The sequence below is a fragment of the Eretmochelys imbricata genome, chromosome 6, assembly GCF_965152235.1.
Source record: "Eretmochelys imbricata isolate rEreImb1 chromosome 6, rEreImb1.hap1, whole genome shotgun sequence".
NCBI lineage: Eukaryota > Metazoa > Chordata > Testudines > Cheloniidae > Eretmochelys > Eretmochelys imbricata.
The window spans coordinates 45,116,132-45,138,159 of NC_135577.1; the positions used below are offsets into that span (position 1 = coordinate 45,116,132).

Here is a 22,028-nt window from a genome sequence, read left to right on the forward strand (position 1 = left end):
TTGGACTTTTCCTTTTTCTCATACAGTTGCATAGGGTATGGTCATATTTTAATAAAATAATGCTCTCAATGAGTGAACTTACGGATAACCCAGTTCCATGAAGTTGTTCCACATTTGTTTTAAAACCATGATAACGCCCATTTGCAAGCAGAGATCTATCAAACAGCCACTAGGATGACACTGAAGGAAGAGGAAAAAAGTTACGTATTAATTAGGGCTGCTGATTAATCGCAGTTAACTCACATGATTAACTCAAAAAAAAATTAATTGCGATTCAAAAAAATTAATCACAATTAATCGCACTGTTAAACTATAGAATACCAATTGAAATGTATTAAATATTTTTGGATGTTTTTCTACATTTTCAAAGAGATTTATTTCTATTACAACACAGAACACCAAATATACAGTGCTCATTTCATAGTATTTTTTAAAACAAATATTTGCACTGTAAAAATGATAAAAAGAAATAGTATTTTTCAATTTACCGCATACAAGTACTGTAGTGCAATCTCTCTATCATGAAAGTGCAACTTATAAATGTAGATTTTTTTTTGTTACATAACTGCACTCAAAAACAAAACAATGTAAAATTTTAAAGCCTACAAGTCCACTCAGTCCTACTTCTTATTGAGCCAATCGCTAAGACAAATTGTACTTGAATTAGGTGAATTGAAAAATATTATTTCTTTTGTTTTTTACAGTGCAAATATCTGTTAGCAAAAATAAATATGAAGTGAGCACTGTACATTTTGTATTCTGTTTTTAATTGAAATAAATATGTTTGAAAATGTAGAAAACATCCAAAATATTTAAATAAATGGTATTCTATTATTTAACAGTGCGATTAATCGCAATTAATTTTTTTAATCGCTTGACAGCCCTAGTATTAATATATATTTTAAAAACACTTATATTTTAAAGTATTTCCCTGGTTTTTACATGTGCAGCCTGGATGAAGAGGAAATATTTAAATTTCTAGGGTGAAATCAACTGGAGTTTTGCCAGTGACTTGAATGTAGCCAGGCTTTCACCTCTGTACTTTAAAGATATTTCTAGGAAATATGGGCTATGGTGTGTATTTTTCTATGGTTTACTTAACAGTGGTTAAAATGAATTTTAATGCTTTTGAAAGGTAACACTGATGGACCTGTAGAATTAAACTACCCACAGAAGTAGTACAGCACGGGCAAAGGTAATGCCTATTGCTTCAGCTACCGTGCTGCCAATATAGCCAACCATGCAAGATGGGGACCTTTTTTTGAATGAGAATTTGGATAAATCTCCATGCCCATTGAATTTTTCTGCCATAAATTGCTGTAAACGGCAATGGCTGTGATATGGACACTTATCTTCTGGATGGTACCACCAACTCATTTCACACCAGCCAATAAACATGCAACAGAATGAAGCCATATTTGACCTCTAACAACCTAATCTGAATTCATACTATTGACTTGGAGCTGCAAGTCTCTGAATCTTAAACCTTTCAATTTATCCAAACTGTGTGTTTTACTTAGGTAATGAGCTATCAATCATAGCTAATAATTGATGTCAACTTTTTCAGACCTGGGTGTCTAAAGGTAGGCTCCTAAATCAATATATAGGAACCTAAATAGAAGAGGCCTAATTTTCAGAGATGCTGAGTAACCTCAGCCCCCCCTTCCCCCTCCCCACAGTGAAATCAGGGGAAGTGGTGTGGTTTAGCATATTTATATGCCCAGGTTTGAAAAAGTTGATTTTAATTTTTAAAGTAGTACTCTCACATTAGGGCAAACTTAAGAACCTATCAACAATAATGGGCTGCACTTCTTTTGTGCCTTCCATCCAAGAATCTCAACGATCCTCAGAAATATTAATGAGTTAGGCCGCCTAACAGGGCTCTGAGATTGTGAATAGGAGACAGTAATACTACCCTAATAGGGGAACGGAAGCACAGAGAGGTGAGCCGCCAGTCCAAAGTTGTATAGCAAAGCTGAGAGCTCAGAAGAAAAACCACATTTTCTGGTTCCCAATCCTCTGTGATGGAAAATAGATATGTCCTTCCTCACTGCAGTTTAATGGAAGAATAAATCTTACACATGACTATAGTTTATGTCTTTTGAATATTCCAGAGTTTCCTTTTTGCACAGAGATTTTACAAGAAAAAAAAAAGGGATTGTTTACCTCTTCCAGTCTCCATCTATTAAAAAGTTTGTTGTATTTTCCTGGACGGCCTGCAAATCTGTGAAATGAAATTTTTGTTTCTTAATGGAAATTCCAGTAATATTTTGTATTACTAGAATTGTTGAATTTCATCCATTGACCAAACCTGTTAACTATAAACCGTTTAAATGATAAGTGGCTGAAGGCCATGTGTTAAAATATGAGATCTAAAGAGAGCCTTGACTATGGAGGGGAAGAGGTGTAGGAGTTATTTCAGAATCCAAACCGGTACAGACATCCACATTTTGCAGGTAGCCCCAAACTCTATAATGTGCAGAAACAAACCCCTGCATTCATACTCCCTGAACTTTGAGATGTTAGAAATTCAAGCCTCCCAATTCTGCACTGGCTCCAGGAAGGCAAACCATTATACCCATGCAGTCAATGAGGATCCACACAAGCACAGGGATTAGCTCATGCAGATCCAGCCTCCAGGATTGGGGCCTCAGATATGCAGTATGCATTTCAGGTCAATCTCTGTTACAAACAGATATTCATAATAAATCCTTCTCACAGTTCTAATAGCTCTATATGTAATTCCCTGCTCAGGCAAAATTCCAAATGACTTCAATGGAAATTTCACCTGAGAAAGAAATGAAGGACTGGAACTTCTGGATCTTACAGGACTCTGGATTTAGCAAGTCAGAAGAAGATAAAAGACATAAAATGGATGGCATAAAGAAGTGTCTAATATAATTAGCATGAATTGTAATATTGTCTGTAGCTTGTTTCAATATGTTTAGTAATTTATAGTTAAATAGAGTAATTCTATGATATTCTTAGCAAGAGGTTTTCTATTTTTTCCGTCTTTAACTGAACCATCATCATAAAACTTGGCAGTTCTAGTCAAAGAACTCAAATGTTTTGTAGACATAAATTAATTAGTATTTCCAACAATCTTGTAAGGTTGGCAAATATTATCAAACTTATTTAAAAAATGGTGAAAATGAAACAAGGTCAAGAGACTTGCCCAAGCTTACACAGTGAATAAGCAACAGGTATAGAAATAGAATCCAGGAATCCTGGCTCCCAATCCTGTCTGCGAACCACTATACAGCATTGCTAGTTATAAGATTTGTTTTCCAGGAAACATTACCAGTAGGAGACAGATGAGCAAAAAGGGATGGAGCTAGATTCAGCTTTTGAAATGTATCAGCATGTTCGACACAAATCTGTATTTAGGTATCTAAATAACTGGCCTGATTTTCAGAGGTTTTGAGCATCCCCAATCCCTATTGATGTCAATGAGAACAGCAGGTGCTCAGCACCTCTGGGAAAAAAAATCAGATTTTAAGATCTTAAAGATCCATCTTTGAAAGTTTTGGCTTTAGTTTATACTCAGCTCCACAAATGTTGCTGATTCTGACATCTATCTATCACATTAAAACATTTTCTTTACTGCAATTTAATACATTACCATAATGAAATATCTAGCACTAATAGTTCGGTGTTCATTTCCCTCCTATATTTAGAAAATAAAATCATGACCAAAAATAACTTACCTGCCAAGGAAAAAAGCAATATAAAAGATAGAGCTGTTTAAGTTGACAAACTGGAAGAGGAACATTTTCAAGGCAAAACTGTTTTCCCATTCAGATTCTGTTCTAGGATGCTCTAAAAGGAGTGACATAGTACACATTACACATTTACAAATGAAATGAAGTTGCAAGTGTCTTACAGAGTTCCAGGGTCAACATGCCTCCTAAAGAAGAAATGACAGGGCTCAAATTAATTTAACCCTTTAAGTAAAAGTTTCTTTTTTCCCCCTCAGTAAAGTTTGCAGTTAGAGGGCCACAAAACTCCTACCCCAGCTATGACCAGCTTGCTTCTATGCAGAAATCAAAAATGGTGTCCCTGAACTGTGCAACATCACAGAACTTTCAGGGAGAGTTCCATTCTCCATTTTGATGGTTCTCTTTCTGAATTCAGTTTGAATCTTCAATATTTTTAAACCTTTGAGAGGCCTTGATTCTTCTCTTAGTACATTTCCCAGACCAAGGAAGAGCTTTGTGTAGCTCAAAAATTTGTCTCCCTCGCCAACAGAAGTTGGTCCAATAAAAGATATTATCTTACCCGTCGTATCTCTTTGATTCTTCTCAGCAGTTGTGCATGATAATGCTTAGCATCAGCAACTCAATACACAGTGGCATGGTAGACAAGCAGTGAAGTGATCAGAATTGGCAGCAACCTCTCCCTATCAGCTTCTCATAAACATTTTCATGCCTTATTCTGTGCTACTCCTTATGTATGGGAACATCTTCCCACAATGTATCCACAGGGACACTACTTTCTCATCAAGACTCAACTCTGTCATGATGCCTCTAAGGTGTCAGGCATTTGACTACAGTCTGGGGGCAGATGGAATGGATTGGTCCTTTATATTTTTTAACTACAAATATAAATCTGCATACAAACACCTCAAAAGTTTTATTTAATTCCTCACTCCCACTCTTTGCAAGAAGATTTTAGGATTTTTAGGGCAGGAATTCTATCTTATTTAGAACTGGCTGTTAATTTTGAAATTTGCAATTTTGACATTTTTCATGAAAATTTCAAATTGCTTTTAAAAAATTAATTATGCTGTATAATTATTAATTATACAGTATGCAGGTAAGCGATTCAAAACCACCTGAGTGATTTAGAGTCTAAGTCACATAACTCACCATGAAATCAATAAATACACTTTGGAGCGTTTAAAATATATGTAGTCATGTTGTTTCAGTGAAAAAACAACTGCATTTTTTTCTTTGAGTTCTTTAATAAAAATGAACAAACAGAAGTAATTAACCAAGATAGGGTGGGTGCATTTTTCAAACACTGGATGAGATACTCAATCCTCTAAAGTTTATATGGTTGCTTAGAGTCAAAATAAACAAACACATTATAAGGCTGTGGTTTGCCTTTCATTGGAAGATCGCAGCCTGTTGACAAGCAGTTATTGTTTTTTTCTTCCTTTCCTTTTATTATTGTAATGAGGGCTTGGCTACATTGCAGATGTAGAGTGCTGGGGTTAAACCAGCCCTCGGAGACAGCAGCAGGGAAAGCACTGCCGTGTGTTTACACTGTCAGCTGCAAGCACAGTGGCATGGCAATATTAGCACCTCTTGCAACGCCACAGAGAGCAGTGCATTGTGGTAGCTATCCCAGTGTGCAAGTGGCTGCTGCGTGCTTTTCAAATGGGGGGTGGGAGTGGAGTGTGACAGGGAGTGTGTGTATGTGGGGGGAGAGACAGTGTGTTTTGGGGGGCAGAGAATGTGTCAGCATGCTGTCTTGTAAGTTCAGACAGCAGCAGGGAGAAACCCCGACATCAGCACCTCCGTCCCCCGCCTCGCTCTCACACACGCAGGCCTCCGCAGCATCAGCATTCCACAGTAATGGTTTGCTTTGTCCCGGGGCAGATGAGCATGCCGGCTGTCAGAAATGGAGCTTTGAAGGGAGATATCTGCATGCCAGCAGCGGAGTTCAAAACAATGACCAGAGTGGCCACTTGACGTCAGGGGATTATGGGACATTTCCGGAGGCCAATCACAGCGCAGTAATGCAACACGTCATCCACACTGACACCCCGCGCTCCAGCCAGGGCACAGCAAGCTCTACGCTTCTTGTAGAGGTGGATTACCAGGAATGCTCCAGCTGCAGAGTCCAGGCGCTCTAAGTGCCTTGCCAGTGAAGACACCTCAGGAGTTAGGGCGCCCAGGGCTGATTTTGTGCTCTCTAACTTGCAAGTGTAGCCAAGCCCTGAGTTCAGGAAGTATCTAGGAACACTAGGGCAATAAAAAGTCATTCTACTGTAGGTGAAAAGTAGCCAACTGTGTTCTGGTCCAAGTCAGAAAACGCTGAAGTGAATTTAAATGTGCTTTTTAAAATTTTAGTTAATTTTAGTTTTATTTTAGTTCTGTTTTAATTGGAGTTATGAATGAGTGAACACTTTCCTATCTGTTTGTCTATAGGCAGACCTTGCACTGAACACCAGAATTTGTCTTGAGAAATGATGTTAGTTCTAAAAACTGGTGCTGGATTACTTCAGCAGGGTTAATGGTGTCTGTCCGAAAGCTTATGCTCAAATAAATTGGATAGTCTCTAAGGTGCCACTAGTACTCCTTTTCTTTTTGTGTCATCCAGTTGTGTGGCATATTTGTTAGAAGGGCTGTCATTGGGTAATCCTGCTGTCTGTCACCATTGGCCTGATGCAAGACCTCAGACTGACTGGTGTTTAGTTTAGGCCCATTTAGGTTTTAAGTTAGGGCAGGGCCATTTGGACTTTGGAGAATTGTGTGTGTGTGTGTGTGTGTGTGTGTGTGTTCCAAAAAGTGCAGAGGCCAGTGATGGAATGAGGCTAGTTGTTTTTCAACTGCAGCCACAAATGACCTATTGCTCTTAGGAATTACTTTGTGAAGTTCTGTTCAGTTAAGTTGCAGTGTTTTGGCTAGATCCATATATATATAAATGGTCTGTCCTCACTAGTTCTTGCCTTCAGCATTCTTGTGACTGACCTGGACACTTTCCTCAATAATAAGCACTTTTCCAAAGTCTATTATGTATGGAAACAAAACGTACATCATCATGACCTACTTCTGCAGGACCAGAAGCCATATTATGAAAGGGATAACTGACACGCTATTACACCAGATATCAAAAGAACTTTTCATGTATAATAGGAAAAACAGCCCTAGCGAATCAAAGCTCTGCTCTCTCTCATTCCCCTGTGGTATTTAACAAAGTGCTGTGATAGAAACAGTTCGATCAGTAAGGGTAAAATCTGAGTTTAACTAGGCACAAGATTATATAAAATAACTTGGATGAGCCCAGTGACTGTCAAACTTTTGTGGGTGCTTCCAAACCCCTAGTCACTTATCCATTAATAGGTAAAGTGGAGTTTCATGTAAGGCACTACTAGTAAATGTAGGGCATCAAGCGCCTGAGTTACAACTTTTTTGTAGTCTTCTCTGTGCGGAGAATTACCATGTCTTTAGTATTGTACATGTACATATCCCACAGCCTCCTGTTACATTGAAAGACTGAGTTCTTTGTGTGAATTACAGCACAATCAACTATATCATTAAATTGGACACATCAGATGAAATGTTAAGGATAAAATATTGACACAGCACCAGATTGGAAATTAAAAAAGTAGCCTCTCTGATCACAACTTTTTTGACTGAATGGTGATTGCAAGTTTTATTATTAATTTCTTTTTAAAGAGTCAAAATTACAGCTGGTCGAAAATTTGATGGAAAGATTTTCCAGTGGAAAATGGCATTTTGCTGAAACCAAACAACTTTCAGTGGGAATGTGTTAATTTTGACATTTAGTTTTAAAATTTTTATATAGCATTTTGATAAGGTCAAAACATTTCTTTTACACGTTTTTGGATGGAATATTTTGCTTTGTTTGTAACTTTATTTTACATTATATTTTTTAAAACCACTAAGAAATTGAAATTGAAACATTTCAATTAATCCTAAATGATTTTTTTGAAAATTTAAACTCATGGGAAATTTTGAAATTTTTTGTTGTATCCCAATTCGGAATGAAAACAAATGTCAAAATCAGGAAATTGTTCATGAAATGTAAATCCCAGGCCTCACATAGCACTAGTCAGAATATTTGTCTGGAAAAGGGAAAGGAGTTTTTTCCCCACTAACTGAGACCAATGGATGTAGCATGATCCTAACCTGATACATCTCCCCTTTCTACCAGCGGGACAGGTAAAAAAACACAACACTATTTTTTTCAGGCTTCCAACTTTGCCTGCTAGCATTTGAAAACTAAAAAGAATTGATCCTGGGGCACAAAATGTTAACAATTCTGATACAGCAGGATGAAATCAAAAGTTATCTGTATTTAGGTGAAGGAACAATTTAGGCGTTAATAGTCTAATCTGATCCACACAGGGGTGACACCTGAGCCCGTGGACAGCCCCACTGAATTCATTCCATATGGACGTTAGCTGTCCCCCTGTACTAAGCAGACTGCAGGATGAGGACTTCTAGAAATGGTCCACAGTTGCATAGTTCATCTGTGATCCAAACTTCTCTAAAGTCTGATGTGGGGAAGAGTGGGGGCATCTCTTGATCTAGGGATTTGGTCATCTCTAGTGGCCATTGACCAGTTTTCTCCCCCCTCCATTCCCCCCCATATGCTAGGTAATAGTTTTCACTGCCATTGGTAGGCAGTTCATAGTTTGGGAAAGGGCACCACATTACTATGCATGTTAAAAATGGTTTTGACGATTTGATATTGAAATACAAAGTTATACAGTATAACTGATGCACGTACCTAAATCTGTTAGGAGATAGGCAACTTTTTCATATACCTGAAGTAAAAATAAGAAACAGCATAAATTATTGCAAAGATTTTATATTGTTAAAATATCAGGATATCTATTAAATAATGAATAAAAGTAAGCACTTGAAGGAAACAAGTATTTAACTGTCCTACAACATCAAGATAACCGGGATGAGGGCAAGAAGCCGCAGGAGTCTTAATTATTTGCAATGAAAAATTTATTCATCTATTTTAGTCCCTCTTTTCCCTCTAGGCTAATTATCCACAAACAGAATTAGATTTTTATGTTCATAGCTTGAATTTATCTATATAATGATTTATAGAAATATATTTCAGTCCACAGAATGATCAAACTATTTGCAATTTATCATTTGCTATTTACCCTGTGTGACTGGTCACTTAAGCTGCAGATGGTATTGATCTATTTTCTGACTATATGTATCTACAAAGATTTTGAGATGGCTGGACGAATACTTTTCATGCAAATACATATTCACAAAAATATTAATATATAAACAGATATCTGCATGAGCATTCATCTGTTTTTCCCTTACTGTTAGGAATAGTAAGAAGTTTGCCTGGGATCTGTGCTGGTGAGTATCTGGGTATCTGAGTGTGTGTTTGGTGAGAGGATAGGAGTGTTTGTAGTGAGGGCAGCTTGAAAGTTTGAGTGAGTGCTTGATTGGTTGGCTGAAAAGGGCGGGAGTTGGGAGTGTTTGTTTCAGGTGAGCGTGGCTGTTTAAAAAAAGCCGGCGCTCCGCAAACCAGCTGAGCGGCGGGGAACCAGCTGAGCTGCGGGGGGCAGAAGAGCAGCAAACAGCAGGAGTTTGCCTGGGAGTTTGCCTGGAGTGAGCCCACTGAGGCTTACACCCTAACGACTTCTCTGAGTAATTACTGCATCTCCTGAGGAAGCTCATAGTAGGAAGATAAGATGGATGGGGAGTGTGCAACTGTTGTGACCTGCACTGGATGTGCCATGTTTGTCTTTCTTCCAGAGGACAGAAGCGACTTTGTCTGTACAAAGTGCAAGCTGGTCTCCATATTGGAAGAGAAGGTTCAAGGTCTGGAGCAACAGGTATCGACCCTGCATTGCATAAGAGAAACTGAAGATTTCCTGGACAGACGTCAGGATATGCTTCTACAGGCACAAGGTTCTGAAGATTCAGAGCAGGCTGCGCAGTGCGGACAGGAGGACGGTGAAGAAATCTGGCAACATGTGACCTCCAGAAGAAGAAGGAGGAACATCCATGTACCAGCAACGCGGACACAGGTAAGTAACCGTTTTCATGTTCTCTCCACAGGTACCATTGCAGGGAGTGGCCCAGATGATACGTCTGAGGGAAGGGAGCAGAAGGAGACTCCACCAGTTGAAAGGCATGAGATGCACTGTCTTAAGGTTGGGGGTTCCATGACCACCACTCCCATGAGAAGGAGGCGGGTGGTGGTGGTCGGGGTCTCTCTCCTCAGGGGGACTGAGTCATCTATCTGCCGCCCTGACCGGGAAAACAGAGAAGTCTGCTGCTTGCCAGGGGCTAAGATTCGTGATGTGACGGAGAGTCTGCCGAGACTCATCAAGCCCTCGGACCGCTACCCCTTCCTGCTTTTCCACGTGGGCAACAATGATACTGCCAAGAATGACCTTGAGCAGATCACTGCAGACTACGTGGCTCTGGGAAGGAGGATAAAGGAGTATGAGGTGCAAGTGGTGTTCTCATCCATCCTCCCCGTGGAAGGAAAAGGCCAGGGTAGAGACTGTCGAATCGTGGAAGTCAATGAATGGCTACACAGGTGGTGTCAGAGAGAAGGCTTTGAATTCTTTGACCATGGGATGGTGTTCCAAGAAGGAAGAGTGCTAGGCAGAGACGGGCTCCACTTAACGAAGAGAGGGAAGAGCATCTTCGCGAGCAGGCTGGCTAACCTAGTGAGGAGGGCTTTAAACTAGGTTCACCGGGGGAAGTAGACCAAAGCCCTGAGGTAAGTGGGGAAGCGGGATACCGGGAGGAAGCACGAGCAGGAGCGTGTGAGAGGGGAGGGCTCCTGCCTCATACTGAGAATGAAGGGTGATCAGCGGGTTATCTCAAGTGCCTATATACAAATGCACAAAGCCTGGGAAACAAGCAGGGAGAACTGGAGGTCCTGGCAAAGTCAGGGAATTATGATGTGATTGGAATAACAGAGACTTGGTGGGATAACTCGCATGACTGGAGTACTGTCATGGATGGGTATAAACTGTTCAGGAAGGACAGGGAGGCCAGAAAAGGTGGGGGAGTTGCACTGTATGTAAGGGAGCACTATGACTGCTCAGAGCTCAAGTATGAAACTGCAGAAAAACCTGAGAGTCTCTGGATTAAGTTTAGAAGCCTGAGCAGCAAGAGTGATGTCGTGGTGGGAGTCTGCTATAGACCACCGGACCAGGGGGATGAGGTGGACGAGGCTTTCTTCCAGCAAGTCGCAGAAGCTACTAGATCGCCCGCCCTGGTTCTCATGGGCGACTTCAATCATCCTGATATCTGCTGGGAGAGCAATACGGCGGTGCATAGACAGTCCAGGAAGTTTTTGGAAACTGTAGGGGACAATTTCCTGGTGCAAGTGCTGGAGGAACCAACTAGGGGAGGAGCTCTTCTTGACCTGCTGCTAACAAACCGGGAAGAATTAGTAGGGGAAGCAAAAGTGGATGGGAACCTGGGAGGCAGTGACCATGAGGTGGTCGAGTTCAGGATCCTGACACAGGGAAGAAAGGAAAGCAGCAGAATACGGACCCTGGACTTCACAAAAGCAGACTTTGACTCCCACAGGGAACTGATGGGCAACATCCCCTGGGAGAATAACATGAGGGGGAAAGGAGTCCGGGAGAGCTGGCGGTATTTTAAAGAATCCTTATTGAGGTTACAGGGACAAACCATCCCGATGTGTAGAAAGAATAGTAAATATGGCAGACGACCAGCTTGGCTTAACAGTGAAATCCTTGCTGATCTTAAACACAAAAAAGAGGCTTACAAGAAGTGGAAGATTGGACAAATGACCAGGGATGAGTATATAAATATTGCTCGGGCATGTAGGAATGGAATCAGGAAGGCTAAATCACACCTGGAGTTGCAGCTAGCGAGGGATGTTAAGAGTAACAAGAAGGGTTTCTTTAGGTATGTTGGCAATAAGAACAAAGCCAAGGAAAGTGTGGGCCCCTTACTAAATGAGGGAGGCAACCTAGTGACAGAGGATGTGGAAAAAGCTAATGTACTCAATGCTTTTTTTGCCTCTGTCTTCACGAACAAGATCAGCTCCCAGACTACTGCACTGGGCAGTACAGCATGGGGAGGAGGTGGCCAGCCCTCTGTGAAGAAAGAAGTGGTTCGGGACTATTTAGAAAAACTGGACATGCACAAGTCCATGGGGCCGAATGCGTTGCATCCGAGAGTGCTAAAGGACTTGGAGGATGTGATTGCAGAGCCATTGGCCATTATCTTTGAAAACTCATGGCGATCGGGGGAAGTCCCGGAAGATTGGAAAAAGGCCAATGTAGTGCCCATCTTTAAAAAAGGGAAGAAGGAGGATCTTGGGAACTACAGGCCAGTCAGCCTCACCTCAGTCCCCAGAAAAATCATGGAGCATGTCCTCAAGGAATCAATTCTGAAGCACTTAGAGGAGAGGAAAGTGATCAGGAATAGTCAGCATGGATTCACCAAGGGAAAGAAATCTGATGAGGTTCAACAAGGACAAGTGCAGAGTCTTGCACTTAGGACGGAAGAATCCAATGCACCGCTACAGACTAGGGGCCGAATGGCTAGGCAGCAGTTCTGCAGAGAAGGACCTAGGGGTGACAGTGGATGAGAAGCTGGATAGGAGTCAACAGTGTGCCCTTGTTGCCAAGAAGGCCAATGGCATTTTGGGGTGTATAAGTAGGGCATTGCCAGCAGATCGAGGGACGTGATCGTTCCCCTCTATTCGACATTGGTGAGGCCTCATCTGGAGTACTGTGTCCAGTTTTGGGCCCCACACTACAAGAAGGATGTGGAGAAATTGGAGAGAGTCCAGTGAAGGGCAACAAAAATTATTAGGGGACTGGAACACATGAGTTATGAGGAGAGGCTGAGGGAACTAGGATTGTTTAGTCTACAGAAGAGAAGAATGAGGGGGGATTTGATAGCTGCTTTTAACTACCTGAAAGGTGGATCCAAAGAGGATGGATGTAGAATATTCTCAGTGATAGCAGATGACAGGACAAGGAGTAATGGTCTCAAGTTGCAGTGGGGGAGTTTTAGGTTGGATATTAGGAAAAACTTTTTCACTAGGAGGGTGGTGAAACACTGGAATGCGTTACCTAGGGAGGTGGTGGAATCCCCTTCCTTAGAAGTTTTTAAGGTCAGGCTTGACAAAGCCCTGGCCGGGATGATTTAGTTGGGATTAGTCCTGGTCTGGGCAGGGGGTTGGACTAGATGGCCTCCAGAGGTCCCTTCCAACTCTGTTATTCTATGATTCTATGATTCTAATAAGTGGATGTGACTGGTCTGAAAGTAGAGAGAAACCACAGATTTATTACACTAGGATTTCCCTTTGCATTCATTTGTACAAGGAGTCATTTAATTAGCATTTGCCTTACTTGTTTATCTGATAGTACAGTCATGATCCCCACCCATTCTTCTCAAACGAACTTCAGCCCTAATGCATAACTGAGATTGTAAAAGCACAAATGTTTTCAGGAGCGTCTCCATGTTTTCAATTGCTTTTGTTTTGCTTGTATGTACTTTTCATGACCAGGAAATAGGATAATTAGTAATCTCAAAAAGTTTGGAGAGACTGCTTTTAAGAATGCTACCTACTTAGTAGATAACAGAAGAAGTTACAATGCTACATAATTCCTAATCTTTACCTATTTACACTTCTAATATCATAGTAGAGAAATTATGAATGCCATCAGTAGTGACAGAGAACATTTTATACCAATATAAAATCTGCTAATACAGTAAACATTTTAAACCGAATAACGTATATTTTAGTAGAGAAAAGCTAAACTAACACCATATTCTGCAATGCCTCTAAGATTTTAAAATGTTGATAACACAGCTGAGTTGAAAAGTAGAAATGGAGAATCTAGATTTCATTATTAAGAACCCTTTTACATTTGGGAGAGGATCTAGAATTCTCAGTCAGGAAGACTGAATAGATTTATTTCTTCTGCTTTGTAAAAATCACTGAAAAAAATTGTGAAGTGTTTTGTGAAACATCTGGAGGTTTTTGGAACACTTTACACTTATTGTGAAGTCCTACATTTGTAGATGCTTTTCCTCCCTCACACTTCCTCTACTGATTACAGCATTGATATCACAATTCCAAATTGGATAGCAGTGGATTTTGCCAATGTAAAAATGGTGTTCTGTGCCACTGAGACTTAGTGGTATGGTGAAATATTTGTAATGAGGAATTGCACAGGCAGCTCAAAAACCATTGAAACAACAGCATGCTGTTGAATAAAAGCAATTGCAACACCATCTCTGGATATTATTGTAATACAAATAAACATTCTGCAGACATTTTTATATATAAATTAATAAAATACGTGCTTCGAAAGGCAAGAATGTGTTACACAATCAGCTATTTGTAACAAAACTGTTACAGTACTAAAATGTGCACAGAGTTCATAAAGTGTTTCTGTTTCACTCTATTACCAAAGTTACCTGAGTTACAACTGTACAGTAACTCATTTTTTTAAAAAATGCAATGTATCACTTGAAATCCTTATCCCTCTTTTTAAAAGTTTTAAAACTTACAACATTAAGTGACATGATGATCATGAAATTGATACAGACTCCAGTGCCAGATGTTGCAAACTGCCAGTACTTTTTGATAAAATACCATTGGAAGGATGCAAATTGTTCCATAGCTACCAGGCGATAGACCACAACTGCGAACACTGCAGTGAGTACCAAAGAAATCTGCAGGGAAATAAATGCATGTGTAATTAGATGAATAAAATACCTATTAAAATAAACAGCTGAAATAAAGATCAATAGATTATTGAGTGCTTTTAAAAAGGAGAGAGCCCAATTTGTTTCATGGAGCGGTCTTAGATTAAAGACAAAATACTAGACTACTGAAACAAAATTCTCTGTTACTATATAAAGACAAATGCCTACTATATTATATTTTTGCAAATTTCTAAAGGTGCAACCTCCCCCCCCCACACACACACCCAAGAACCACAAGCCACCACCAACCCATCAAACATTAACAAGCGTTGTGCCTAATCTGATCTCACTTACATGTTACACCACTCTAACTCCATTAACTTTAGTGGAAGCACTCCTGATTTACATTGATGTGATATCAAAATAAGGCCTAGAGTGGCCTTCCAATATCATTAGAAACTTTACCATGAAGAATATTCCTGAGACAGACACCATCAGTCGACTAAGTTTATCAGGGAAGGGTTGAAAAGGTTCAGGTTTTCCTGTGATGGGATTTACTCGTTCCACTTGGGAGTATTTCGCTTCAAACTGGGGGCGCAGCTCTTCCTGCAATGACATAGATTTGCTTCAATGTAAGTAGCAAAGCATCAGTATAAACATTCTATAATGATAATGACTGGCGGTTGCATAGCTCCCTTCCTCCCAAAGTGCTTCACATATTTTTAAAGTAAATATCCAAATAACTGCCCTTGAAAGAGGCTGAATTGGAGAGCCTTTGAGACACGTCATTACATTCACACAGAGATCAGGAGCAGCACAAATCATGGCGGTAAAAGTTTTCCCTCACTCACCAGCCAAGGTGCTAGAAGAATCACTTCCAGGGGTGAAAGGGAGTTGGGTTGCCATGTTGATTCGATCACTGGTTTCTCTGCTGAGATTGCTAAGAAAACTGTGGTGGTGGTGATTTTTGTGGTGTGGAAAATGTTCATTAGGAACTAGACTAACATCATTAACTCATCTCCAAGAGGCTCCAGAAGAGCCATGAAGCGATAATGACTTTGGGTCTCAATTAACCTGGACCAAATTTCAATCATTATCCTAGAGGTGAGTGGCCTTAAATTCCATTACAGCAATGTTCACTTGTGACTTACAGAGCAAATTTCATGAGATGTGCAAAGGGATAGAACTATTTGCTATTTGTTGGTGCCCACGGCAGACCGAAATAGGCTGAGCTGGCCCTTTAAGAGTGGTTCAAGGTCTAGGCTCTGGCACTTTTCTAGAATGGCTTGATTCTGGGCTGAATCAGGAATTTGTGGTGCAAAGGGATCATAGGAGTTGAAGGCTGATTAGCAATATATGCAGGGAAAGGGATCAGGTCCTTGCTGTGTTTGGCTTTCTAGCTCCAAATAGCATACTCTTCCCTAGCCCTTTGCTAGCACTGAGGTGGGCTCTTTGTCTGGAGGGACCCAATAGCAAGTTGCATTCTCTTTAGGCAGAGTCCCACACAACACTTCTTGCTTACTCCCTAGTCTCCCCTTTGTGGGGAGAAGGGAGCTCTTTTTATCCATGACCTAATTCCTAGAATACTTTGCTTCACATTGAACAGCTCCATAGTCCCTCAGGACTACAAGTCCCAGAATCCCTTAGCTTTAAGCTACACCGGGATAGGGCCACAGCTGGCCCCTAAATCCCTCTTAAACGGCCTGCTTACTCCAGACAGATATTCCTGGCTAAATATGGGCACTTAGATTTTTTTTTTTTATTCACATACCCTGCTTAAACAAAAGGAGTAACACTGCCCTTCCGAAAGAAAGAAAGAAAGAAAGAAAGAAAGAAAGAAAGAAACTTTGCCAAGAGGAAAGTAGTATTTGAATTTGGATGCACCTCTACTTGCAAGATACATTATTGATCTATTGCACCAGTGTTATATAGCAAATTCAATTGTCCTAGCAAAGCACAAAGCATTACTACTTACACTGTCATTGTGTTGATTGTAAGATCATCATTAGATTGCTTATTTGTGATCTTACCTCTTCATCCTCCCAGTCTATGAGATCCCAGTCATAGGTGAGCACAGCTCTCCGCCTTTTCCAAAACTCTAGAAACACTGTAGCTGTGGAAACCATTAGTTATATTTTTTATTATTTTTCACAATTAATACATGGGTTTAAAAAACAGAGGCTTGATCATTTTCTATGTTCTAGTTGGTCATCACCTATGGACTCTGAAAATAACTAATTCCAGAGTAAATTAACTGATATTAGAGTAGAGCAGTAATTTGCAACTATCTCAGTAAGAATTTTTCCCCCCACCATCTGTTATCTCTATACAGGAAAGAGTTGCCTAACCACATGTGACACAATCACTGCATTTAGTTCATTATTTTGGTTAGAATTTTAATCAAACTCCAATTTTATAATTTTTAATAAATAAATCTTTTTTTTTTAAAGAATAAACACACATACAAAAATGCTGGTTAGGCGGACTACATTTAGAAATAGAGCTGGATTCTGATCTTCCTGAAACTGGTGTGAGTCAAGAGTAGCTTGACTCTTGCCTTCTTATGCCAGTGTAATTCCATTGATTTAAACAGATTACTTTAACATTTACTTCTGATTTGCAGTGGTGTATGTGAGATCAGACTCAGACCTATAATGCTCTTACAGTGATCTAGTATATGCTGGTTTCAGAGTAGCAGCCGTGTTAGTCTGTATTCGCAAAAAGAAAAGGAGTACTTGTGGCACCTTAGAGACTAACCAATTTATTTGAGCATAAGCTTTCGTGAGCTACAGCTCAATTCATGCATCCGATGAAGTGAGCTGTAGCTCAGAAAGCTTATGCTCAAATAAATTGGTTAGTCTCTAAGGTGCCACAAGTACTCCTTTTCTTTTTGCTAGTATATGCTGGTAGTCTTTATCAACACTGTTACGGTATGCTACAGCAGTTCTGTACAACAGTGCAGTGTGCTGTAGTGTCTGCAAAGCACTGACTGGGTCCATTGCTAGAGACTATAATAGCATTTTTAAAAATCATTGGCAGAATTATAAAGGTATGCAAGAGCCACAGGTTGCAGATATAAGGAGCCAAAATTATATCCTCTTGAGATACAGTGTAATGTTATTTTAAATATATTAGTTGAACCCTAGTATTATTTATGCAGAAAATATTATTTTATATTGCCATATACAAAAGAGACCCCATCTAAGTTACAGAAGGGGAGATGGTCCACAAGAACCATTACCCCATTCATACCATGAAAGGGCTTGTCAGTATTGCAATTCCATGCTACAGAGAATGTAAGGAGTGATTTCTCCACGTGCCCAAGGGAAATGGGACCAGTGCACAAGAAAAACAGGCTGAATTCCATAAGACAGGCACCCATGCACAGCCTTGGGTGGCTTCCCCAGAATTCCCTTCGGAGCAGTATCACCCTGCATTGTTTCAACATGTGGCTACGCCTAAAAAGCACAAAAAAGGCTTGGGTTTATTCAGTGCCACTGTTTTAAGAACGAATATTGTTAGGCACCTAAATCCATATTTAGCCACCAAAGTAAGTGGCCTAATTTTCAGAGGTACAGTATTGAACCACACTTATGTTTTGCCTTTCCCCTGGTTTCTGCCTTATAAATAAGAAAAGCACTTTTATATCGTTGCCCCCTTTCCAGAATTTATTGCTGCCCACCGTACAAATAGAGTCGCACCAGCCTTCAGGAATTTTTTTGTCATGCTATATTGCTGTAACCACTGTGCTCATCCATTTTATGTCTCTCTGGCCCAAGATTTTCACCACATCTGTCATTCTCGCACTTGTAGTCCAGAGGGACAATGGTAAGGAAACAACAGATTCAGGTCCAACAGGTGTTCGAGATGAGATGTCTGCGTGCAATCAAAAGAGTGCATAAAGAGAGAGATTTTAAAATGAAGCATTAGGATGGAAATCGAAGTGTGATGTGGCTGACAAAATCTAGGACATGCAACTTTGCTGGTTCAGTCACATACAGAGCATGAATGAAAAGGACCTGGTGAGGATAGCATGATAGGAGTGGGCGGTAGGAAAGAGAGCCCAAGAAAAGTCAAGGAAGCGATGGATGGATTGCATCAAAGGAGAGGGGAAGCAGGTGGACCTTATTGCTTCCTCAGCCAGAAGATGATGGTGGATGCTTGCATGACAACCTGACTCCAGATGATGAGACAAGGGGAGAAGGAGGAGGAAGAACTAAAACTATGAGTGCCAGAAGGCGCTGCTTGCCAGAGTTGGCTTCATGTGTGACACATACTGTTGGCACAGGCCCACCTATTACTCACTCTGGGAGGTGTGGATGGCTTTCAGTCTGTCAGTGATCCAATTTATTTGATGATTAATCAAAGCCTTTTAAAAAGTGTCTTACACAATGCTTAATTACTCACAACAGAAAAAGGATGGTGGCTATAGGTGTTTGAGCAGAAAAGGTTGATTGTGTAGAAAGGTTAGTGATTCTATTTTAATATGACTTTACACGTACTAAAAGATTTTCATTTTTAAAGGGGGAGAAATGGGCAATGACTCATCTTGAGTGCTGTGTTCTGAAATGGGACACTGGAAAATGGGTAAAAAAAGATTCTAATGTTATCATTTTTAAAATTAAGTGTTGAATCTTTTGTGAAAAAACACATCAATCTACACAGACAAGGACTCAGAGTTCAAGACCCTAAAAGTCATAGTGGATGGTATTTTCAAAATGGCCTAAGTAACTTAAACACTTAATTTCCACTGGTTGCAACTGGACTTGGGCTCCAAGACACTTAGGCCCTTTTGAAAATTGCACCCAATGACTTATTTAGGTAACCCTATGAATAGGGGGCAGAACCCTGATGTGGTAAAGCCAAGCAATAAAAACCAACACTGCAAGTTTACTGTTACAGTGTGTGTGTGTGAGAGAAAGTTATTATTAATCTTATTTTAAAGGAAGTGTGTTAAGAGATTGTACATGTTACATAACATATCCTTTCTGAGTCTCAATTTGGTTGATAACGTTAGAATCCAGTGAAATAAACATTTGGGCTCAGATTCTGCCACCCTTGCTCACACTGCAGAGAACTTCACTATACACGTAGCACTCCTGGATTTCACCTCACTCTGACTAAAAGATGCCTATCCTGCCCCTGGATTACTAATATACCTCTACAGGAGTTCTTCCACTTCTCCACTGGATTGAGTTCTTCATATGAGAGACAGACAGACAGACAGACACACACACACACACTCAGCCCCCCCCCCTCTTTTAGGGACAATGGCAACACCTCTTTCCCCCAGGCAACACTTCTTTCTACCACAACCTGTCACTTAAAATGTTTCCTTTTGCAGACTCCTAGAAAAGGCTCTCCAGAGTACCAGAGAGTCCGTAAACCACAGTGTGAGAACCACTGCATTACTGAATAATGTATTTTCCAGCTGTCAATATAAAATAAGTTTCCTTCCTATAAAGTGGGTTTCTCCTATCACCTGAATGATTGGTGATACACTACAGCTCCCATTATCAGTTGATTAGCAATGAACCAAAAGAACTACTAAGTGTATTAACTAGGCTAATTTTATCTCTGGTATAACTCCACTGAACATAAGAATGGCCCTACCGGGTCAGACTAATGGTCCATCTAGCCCTGTATCCTGTCTTCCGACAGTGATGAATGCCAAATGTTTCAGAGGGAACAAACAGAACAAGGCAATTATTGAGTGATCCATCCACGGTCGTTTAGTCCCAGCTTCTAGCAGTCAGAGGCCTAGGGACACACAGACCATGGGGCTGCATCCCTGACCACCTTGGCTAATAGAAACATGGCATCTGTGGTTCCTTGTCCTTTCCTAAAGCCAAACTGCTCTTGTTTGACAAAAGGTTTCACTGTTCTCCTAATCTTAGCATCCCCTCCATGAATTTATCTAATTCTTTTTTGAACCCAGATTTACTTTTGGCATCCCCTGGCAATGAGTTCTACTGGTTGACTGTGCACTGTGTGAAGAAGTACTTCTTCTTGTTTGTTGTTCCTTATGTTTGCTTCTTATGTTTAAGTACTTCTGTATGCTACCTATTAATTTCATTGGGTGACCACTGGTTCTTGTGTTATGTGAAGGGATAAATAACACTTATTTATTCACTTTCTCCACACCATTCATGATTTTATAGACCTCAAGATGGAAGACTTTAAGTCTGAAGTTACACCAGCAATTAACTGGGCACATTACTAACCTGTCATATGTAACTTGGTAATAATTTGCAGTTTTCAATGACTTTACACACTCCTAGAGAGTAAATTACTATGGCCTCTAGTTTCCCTCAGGCTACAAGGGTATTTTAATCCTCACAATTGCTACCACCAGTCAATATCCCCTTTTCTTGTATGAAGTCAGTGTCTATTTTTTGCTAGTGGCTTGATTATACCATATTGCCACTCTTCCCCTTCCCATTGCACCTTTAGTCCCATTTCTGTGTGTGATTATTGCTCTTTCCCTTCCACCTTTTATGTTGTGTGGAAGAAGGAATTGCAAGTATCTACATAACTCATTTTAGTGAGATATAGACGTTAATGTATTTCTCATCATGAACTGCTGCTTCAATACAGAGGTGAAACAACATGAAAATCACATGTATGGGAAACTAGAAATGAATGTGAACGAGTCTCATAGCCACAATTAAGGGACAATAACAGGGCAATAAAGACTTGAGAGTGGAAGTTCTGTGTCCCTCATATCTACTTAGTGGTTGTTCTCATGGCTTAAGATAAGTATTTTCATTAGCAGTAGAATCTTTAAATGAACAAAAGAGTTGGTTTTTAAAAGAAATCTCATCACAATCACAGGCAATCAAAATGCGCTATGTAGGCACTATAATTACTTCTGTGAACTACATGTAGTTTACTTTCATGTGTAATAATAAATTTATTGCCTAAGATTAGTTACAACTTGCTTTCAACAAGCTAGAAATATTTCCTGATATATAAAAGTAGATTATAGTTACTCCATGTGTACATCACTCGTTTGGGCTAATAAGGCTTGAGCAGCCCCCATCAATTTCCACTGGTGCAGCTCCACGAGTTGTTGCAGTGATGAGAGTGCTAATGTAGGTTGGCTGATGGTGTTTTAACCTATCTTGTTATTTAACCCTGTTCAGAACTCGTCTAGAGGATACAGTAGTTAAAATAGTAGCAAACTGTTAGAGACTTGCCTACAGTAGAGCTCCCAACATTGCTACTGCAGGTAGCTATGGGATTAAATTAAAATTAGGTCCCAAATCTGCAATTAGCACTGTATGGACTGACCGATGCATCTGTGAGGAGCCACACTGGCTTCAGGAGGGTTCCATATGGGTGCAGGAGTGTCTGCATAGGGCTTATATCTAGTGCAAACAAGAGCTATCACTAATATACAAATAATGACACTGGAGAAAGGCATGAAATAGTAGCTTGCACTTGATTCTTTCAAAAATTTCAAGTGGAAACAAAAGTGCCATGGTATTCCACTCATGGAGTTATTCAGATATGACTGGAACACCTTTGCGTCCCTCTCCAACACATACCAGTCTAGAATAAATAAAAAAAATATAATTACAGGAGCAAGTAGTCCTGACTACTTCAGAATGTAAAATATTAAACTGTGCA

The 22,028-nt window shown here is 40.1% G+C and overlaps 1 protein-coding gene across 1 annotated transcript in view; it reads right to left on the reverse strand.

The window, feature by feature from the left end:
* ANO3 (anoctamin 3) overlaps positions 1 to 22,028 on the reverse strand; it is a 141,883-nt gene that overhangs the window by 23,396 nt on the left and 96,459 nt on the right. Inside the window, exons 12-18 of the mRNA XM_077818491.1 lie at positions 16,427 to 16,509; positions 14,862 to 15,002; positions 14,259 to 14,423; positions 8,485 to 8,521; positions 3,708 to 3,819; positions 2,167 to 2,224; positions 83 to 180 (exon numbers count right to left, since the gene is read on the reverse strand). Of these exons, the coding sequence (XP_077674617.1) occupies positions 83 to 180; positions 2,167 to 2,224; positions 3,708 to 3,819; positions 8,485 to 8,521; positions 14,259 to 14,423; positions 14,862 to 15,002; positions 16,427 to 16,509 (694 nt within the window). The remainder of the gene's footprint in view (positions 1 to 82; positions 181 to 2,166; positions 2,225 to 3,707; positions 3,820 to 8,484; positions 8,522 to 14,258; positions 14,424 to 14,861; positions 15,003 to 16,426; positions 16,510 to 22,028) is intronic.